At 45.3% G+C, this 7,500-nt stretch overlaps 1 protein-coding gene across 19 annotated transcripts in view; it reads right to left on the reverse strand.

The window, feature by feature from the left end:
* Positions 1–7,500, reverse strand: part of LOC143751423 (protein PHTF2) — a 120,061-nt gene that overhangs the window by 78,230 nt on the left and 34,331 nt on the right. For 18 of the 19 annotated variants that reach the window (XM_077244015.1, XM_077244024.1, XM_077244020.1 and 15 more), the window contains one exon: positions 352–480. In XM_077244015.1, coding sequence (XP_077100130.1) covers positions 352–480 — 129 coding nt within the window. Of the gene's footprint in view, positions 1–315; positions 481–7,500 lie in introns of all 19 variants that reach the window. The other variant, XM_077244026.1, reaches the window with a different exon arrangement.

Raw genomic sequence — 7,500 nt, forward strand, 5'->3', positions numbered from 1 at the left:
CACACACTCATCACGAGACGACACACACACTCATCACGAGACGACACACACACTCATCACGAGACGACACACACTCATCACGAGACGACACACACACTCATCACGAGACGACACACACACTCATCACGAGACGACACACACACTCATCACGAGACCGCACACACTCATCACGAGACCACACACACACACTCATAACAAGACGACACATACTCATCACGAGACGACACACACACACTCATCATGAGACGACACACACACACACACGATGAGATTCACACACACACACACACACACACTCATCACAAGACGACACACACACGGTCAGATTCTCACACACACACACACACTCACCCGGTTCATGATCATGCCGCTGATCTCCAGCACAGACATGTCTGCTTTCTTGCACTCGTTTCCCTCCCACACGATAGCGCTGACCCGCTCCAGGCCCGGGTGAGAACTGTGGAGCCACGGAGCGTGCCCCTGCACACACACACACACACACACAGAGTTCATCAGAGGGGTCCGAGACCTCAGGACTTTCGTCGCACTTGAACCACGAATACACAAATTTTTTTTTTTTAGTAACAAATCCTTCCCGCTCTCGGGTCAATCTGACTATATCTGACCGAAGGAAGGAAGGAACGAAGGAAGGAAGGATTGAAGGAAGGATTGAAGGAAAGAAGGAAGGATTGAAGGAAGGATTGAAGGAAGGAAGGAAGGATTGAAGGAAGGATTGAAGGAAAGAAGGAAGGAAGGAAGGAAGGATTGAAGGAAAGAAGGAAGGAAGGAAGGAAGGATTGAAGGAAGGATTGAAGGAAAGAAGGAAGGATTGAAGGAAGGATTGAAGGAAGGAAGGAAGGATTGAAGGAAGGATTGAAGGAAGGAACGAAGGATTGAAGGAAGGATTGAAGGAAAGAAGGAAGGAAGGAAGGAAGGATTGAAGGAAAGAAGGAAGGAAGGAAGGAAGGATTGAAGGAAGGAAGGAAGGAAAGAAGGAAGGATTGAAGGAACGATTGAACGAAGGAAGGAAGGAAGGAAGGAAAGATTGAAGGATTGAAGGAAGGATTGAAGGAAGGATTGAAGGAAGGATTGAAGGAAGGAACGAAGGATTGAAGGAAGGAAGGAAGGAAGGAAGGATTGAAGGAAGGAAGGAAGGATTGAAGGAAGGAAGGAAGGAAGGAAAGAAGGAAGGAAGGAAGGAAGGATTGATTCAGTTCACATAGAAAACCTAAAAATACTAAAACTTTACCACAAAATGATTGTATAATGTCTACATGTGTGTCTGAACGCACACTGAAGGAAAAACTGGCTTTAGGACCCAGCGGAACAGCTCATTTACTCCATAGAGAGCAGGGGTTCTCAAACTTTTTGTGTGTGTGGGCCACTATTTGTAATCAACAATTTTCGCCGACCACCTCATAATACACATAATAAAATATGTCTACACACAAAATATATCCTACCTGAATTAATCCGCACCTCTAAATAGGCTTACTAGCACTAAAACTATAACTGGTCATCACATCAGTACAACAGGTTTGGTAAAGGAACACTCCACCGTTTTTTGAAATAGGGCTTATTCACAGTCTCCCCTACATTAAGAAAGGTGGGCAAAAGCATTTTTGTCTCAGTGCATGCATTATCTTAGTTTGGGATTGCCGACGCTAGCTTAGCATAATGAATGGAATCCTATGTTGTCAGGTAGCATGTCTTGAGTAAAAGTGATTAAATTTTTTTTTTTTTAAAAACCTAATTACTCCTTGTGGCTTGCGTATTCACAACGAAATAGCAATTCAGATTAAGACTAGGCGATTTCCTAGGCAGAGATTGACCTGGGACTATATTAGGGTGACTTCTCAGACAGTCATGATCCAGAACCATACCTCTACGACCCGAGTTTTCAGAAGAGGAGCTGCGTGCTCTGGATACAGACCGACAGGAGGAGGAGGTTGCGATCGCTCAACAGACTGAGGACGTGAGGATGAGAGACAATTTTTTCACAGGTAACGATAACAGCGAATTTTCTTTTCAATCATGTTGTTCATGCTAAACAGGTTGAGGTCAACATGAGGTTATAATAGATGAGGCAATTTGAACCATACTCTATATACAGCTTCTCAGCATCTATCTTACAACTGAATAAAGACACAGATTCACGTACGGAAGAGTAATAAAAGACAACTTACATGTGCACTTTTTTCTGCCTGTTCTTTGAAAATGGATGGGACGGCCGTATCCTTCAGACGTAGTCTTTCTGGTCCTATATAGCATTTTTCCAACATAATCCTCCGGTGCAAAATGCTCTTCGCAAACACGATACTGGCTAATTTTGTATTGAGGTGTTGAAGTACAGATATCCAGAGCTAGCCATCGATTTCTCAGTTCCACATTCGGTGGAAGTCTGTGAAACATTACATTCGTGATCGTGTATGTCCTTTGCTCGTTCTCACAACCTTTTGCAGGTAATTACAATGTTTGCTGTAACTTCTCAAACTAAACACAATCCAAAAGCGAAGATACTCGGAAGTTTGGGGATTTCAGGAGTTGCATGATATGACTGCGCCCAAGTAGCAGCGCATCGCCCGTGATTCACCCTAATATAGTCCCAGGTCAATCTCTGCCTAGGAAATCGCCTAGTCTTAATCTGAATTGCTATTTCGTTGTGAATACGCAAGCCACAAGGAGTAATTAGGTTTTTTTTTATCACTTTTACTCAAGACATGCTACCTGACAACATAGGATTCCATTCATTATGCTAAGCTAAGCTAGCGTCAGCAATCCCAAACTAAGATAATGCATGCACTGAGACAAAAATGCTTTTGCACACCTATCTTAATGTAGGGGAGACTGTGAATAAGCCCTATTTCAAAAAACGGTGGAGTGTTCCTTTAAAAGAATGTTTATTTACTTAAGCGCTTGAGGGCATAATCAGGATGGGGGGGGGGGGGCGGGGGTAGATGGGGGTGTTTAATGAAAATTAGAATTTTTTTTTCATTGATTGTTGCGTTAAATCTTACCCAGATACAATTGTGCTATTTTCTGATTGGTTATTGTGTGGCTCGACGAACAACACCAGGGGAGACGCGCTTGATTCCTGACGGTTCCATAGTTAGAGCGGCGCGGTCAGAGAAATGTTGGGCGCTGCGGCATATTAAATATATTATAAATAGTTTTTCTGCGTGAGAAATACAATGTGTGGCGGGAGTGCGTGACAAAAGACCGAAATGAGTGACTGTCACACTTGAGAGCCCTGATGAAGAACCGGTTGCTATCCACCGATCCATGTTGTGGCTCTAACGGCACTGAACTTGAACGCCACGGCCGAGCGCCACTAGCCTATTTTAGTAATCGCACAATAACTTGACAATTTTATTTAAATTTTATATCAATATAGGCCTACATATTCTTTTTACTTTTTATTTTTTATGGGAATTTCCTGGTAAAATATTTTTTTGCCTTTCCACGGACCACCTGCAGTACCCTGACGGACCACTAGTGTTTGGGAATTGCTGATATAGAGATATAAGCTCATCTAGAGTCATGAAATATCATCTTATATTATTATTTTATTTCCACAAGCGGTCAAAGACTCCCAATTTAAGATATTTAAAGCTGAATTAAAAGGTTTATCAATGAAATTGTGAGTTATTTTGAATTTAAGTTGAAAGAATGTGAGGAATGTGTTTAAATTACTATTTATTAATCAAATCTAGTAATTTAAAGGCAAATAAAATGACAAATAACAAAAAATATCCCAAAAAATTGCATTAAAGTTCATCAAAATGGAAAAAAATAATATTAAGTATAATTTTACAGCTTTGGGTCATTTTCACCCACGAGGGAAAGATGAGGGTTAAGTCAGGCTTTTATTCACTGATAAACACACACACACCTGACACACAGAAACAAGCCTCATTTATTCTCGAGTGTGAAGTAAATCAGTGGATCCTATAAAGTGAAGGAGTCTCTACAGAAGCCTTTGATTAAAGGGTTTATTTCAGCATCTCTTTATGAAGCGTCAGAGTTTAGGCTGAACACACTCTCAGTGGACGGACAGAAATCTCTCATTAAAATCATCATTTGTTCTGAAGACGAACGTCTCACGGGTTTGAGACACGAGGAAGAGCTAATGATGACACAGCGATCGCTTTAAATCCATCAAGTTTCTGTTGTAATCATTAGTGAGCCGTTATTACTGTTAAACTGGTGTGTGTGTGTGTGTGTGTGTTTCTGCTGAAGCTCGACTACACTGGAGTGTGTGTGTGTGTTTCTGCTGAAGCTCGTCTACACTGGTGTGTGTGTGTGTGTGTTTCTGCTGAAGCTCGTCTACACTGGTGTGTGTGTGTGTGTGTTTCTGCTGAAGCTCGTCTACACTGGTGTGTGTGTGTTTCTGCTGAAGCTCGTCTACACTGGTGTGTGTGTGTGTTTCTGCTGAAGCTCGACTACACTGGAGTGTGTGTGTGTGTTTCTGCTGAAGCTCGTCTACACTGGTGTGTGTGTGTGTTTCTGCTGAAGCTCGTCTACACTGGTGTGTGTGTGTGTTTCTGCTGAAGCTCGTCTACACTGGTGTGTGTGTGTGTTTCTGCTGAAGCTCGTCTACACTGGTGTGTGTGTGTGTGTTTCTGCTGAAGCTCGTCTACACTGGTGTGTGTGTGTGTGTTTCTGCTGAAGCTCGTCTACACTGGTGTGTGTGTGTGTGTGTGTGTTTCTGCTGAAGCTCGTCTACACTGGTGTGTGTGTGTGTGTTTCTGCTGAAGCTCGTCTACACTGGTGTGTGTGTGTGTGTGTGTGTTTCTGCTGAAGCTCGTCTACACTGGTGTGTGTGTGTGTTTCTGCTGAAGCTCGTCTACACTGGTGTGTGTGTGTGTTTCTGCTGAAGCTCGTCTACACTGGTGTGTGTGTGTGTTTCTGCTGAAGCTCGTCTACACTGGTGTGTGTGTGTGTGTGTTTCTGCTGAAGCTCGTCTACACTGGTGTGTGTGTGTGTGTGTTTCTGCTGAAGCTCGTCTACACTGGTGTGTGTGTGTTTCTGCTGAAGCTCGTCTACACTGGTGTGTGTGTGTGTTTCTGCTGAAGCTCGACTACACTGGAGTGTGTGTGTGTGTTTCTGCTGAAGCTCGTCTACACTGGTGTGTGTGTGTGTTTCTGCTGAAGCTCGTCTACACTGGTGTGTGTGTGTGTGTTTCTGCTGAAGCTCGTCTACACTGGTGTGTGTGTGTGTTTCTGCTGAAGCTCGTCTACACTGGTGTGTGTGTGTGTTTCTGCTGAAGCTCGTCTACACTGGTGTGTGTGTGTGTTTCTGCTGAAGCTCGTCTACACTGGTGTGTGTGTGTGTGTTTCTGCTGAAGCTCGTCTACACTGGTGTGTGTGTGTGTGTTTCTGCTGAAGCTCGTCTACACTGGTGTGTGTGTGTGTTTCTGCTGAAGCTCGTCTACACTGGTGTGTGTGTGTGTTTCTGCTGAAGCTCGTCTACACTGGTGTGTGTGTGTGTTTCTGCTGAAGCTCGTCTACACTGGTGTGTGTGTGTTTCTGCTGAAGCTCGTCTACACTGGTGTGTGTGTGTGTTTCTGCTGAAGCTCGTCTACACTGGTGTGTGTGTGTGTGTTTCTGCTGAAGCTCGTCTACACTGGTGTGTGTGTGTGTGTTTCTGCTGAAGCTCGTCTACACTGGTGTGTGTGTGTGTGTTTCTGCTGAAGCTCGTCTACACTGGTGTGTGTGTGTGTTTCTGCTGAAGCTCGTCTACACTGGTGTGTGTGTGTGTGTTTCTGCTGAAGCTCGTCTACACTGGTGTGTGTGTGTGTGTTTCTGCTGAAGCTCGTCTACACTGGTGTGTGTGTGTGTTTCTGCTGAAGCTCGTCTACACTGGTGTGTGTGTGTGTTTCTGCTGAAGCTCGTCTACACTGGTGTGTGTGTGTGTTTCTGCTGAAGCTCGTCTACACTGGTGTGTGTGTGTTTCTGCTGAAGCTCGTCTACACTGGTGTGTGTGTGTGTTTCTGCTGAAGCTCGTCTACACTGGTGTGTGTGTGTGTGTTTCTGCTGAAGCTCGTCTACACTGGTGTGTGTGTGTGTTTCTGCTGAAGCTCGTCTACACTGGTGTGTGTGTGTGTTTCTGCTGAAGCTCGTCTACACTGGTGTGTGTGTGTGTGTGTTTCTGCTGAAGCTCGTCTACACTGGTGTGTGTGTGTGTGTGTTTCTGCTGAAGCTCGTCTACACTGGTGTGTGTGTGTGTGTGTGTGTGTTTCTGCTGAAGCTCGTCTACACTGGTGTGTGTGTGTTTCTGCTGAAGCTCGTCTACACTGGTGTGTGTGTGTTTCTGCTGAAGCTCGTCTACACTGGTGTGTGTGTGTGTGTTTCTGCTGAAGCTCGTCTACACTGGTGTGTGTGTGTGTGTGTTTCTGCTGAAGCTCGTCTACACTGGTGTGTGTGTGTTTCTGCTGAAGCTCGTCTACACTGGTGTGTGTGTGTGTGTGTTTCTGCTGAAGCTCGTCTACACTGGTGTGTGTGTGTTTCTGCTGAAGCTCGTCTACACTGGTGTGTGTGTGTGTGTGTGTTTCTGCTGAAGCTCGTCTACACTGGTGTGTGTGTGTTTCTGCTGAAGCTCGTCTACACTGGTGTGTGTGTGTGTGTGTGTGTTTCTGCTGAAGCTCGTCTACACTGGTGTGTGTGTGTTTCTGCTGAAGCTCGTCTACACTGGTGTGTGTGTGTGTGTGTGTTTCTGCTGAAGCTCGTCTACACTGGTGTGTGTGTGTGTTTCTGCTGAAGCTCGTCTACACTGGTGTGTGTGTGTGTTTCTGCTGAAGCTCGTCTACACTGGTGTGTGTGTGTGTGTGTGTGTTTCTGCTGAAGCTCGTCTACACTGGTGTGTGTGTGTTTCTGCTGAAGCTCGTCTACACTGGTGTGTGTGTGTTTCTGCTGAAGCTCGTCTACACTGGTGTGTGTGTGTGTTTCTGCTGAAGCTCGTCTACACTGGTGTGTGTGTGTGTGTGTTTCTGCTGAAGCTCGTCTACACTGGTGTGTGTGTGTTTCTGCTGAAGCTCGTCTACACTGGTGTGTGTGTGTGTTTCTGCTGAAGCTCGTCTACACTGGTGTGTGTGTGTGTGTTTCTGCTGAAGCTCGTCTACACTGGTGTGTGTGTGTGTGTTTCTGCTGAAGCTCGTCTACACTGGTGTGTGTGTGTGTTTCTGCTGAAGCTCGTCTACACTGGTGTGTGTGTGTGTTTCTGCTGAAGCTCGTCTACACTGGTGTGTGTGTGTTTCTGCTGAAGCTCGTCTACACTGGTGTGTGTGTGTGCGTTTCTGCTGAAGCTCGTCTACACTGGTGTGTGTGTGTGTTTCTGCTGAAGCTCGTCTACACTGGTGTGTGTGTGTTTCTGCTGAAGCTCGTCTACACTGGTGTGTGTGTGTGCGTTTCTGCTGAAGCTCGTCTACACTGGTGTGTGTGTGTTTCTGCTGAAGCTCGTCTACACTGGTGTGTGTGTGTGCGTTTCTGCTGAAGCTCGTCT

Source organism: Siphateles boraxobius, unplaced genomic scaffold (genome assembly GCF_051911475.1).
Source record: "Siphateles boraxobius isolate OS27281-9 unplaced genomic scaffold, OSU_SipBor_1 257, whole genome shotgun sequence".
NCBI classification, from domain to species: Eukaryota; Metazoa; Chordata; class Actinopteri; order Cypriniformes; family Leuciscidae; genus Siphateles; species Siphateles boraxobius.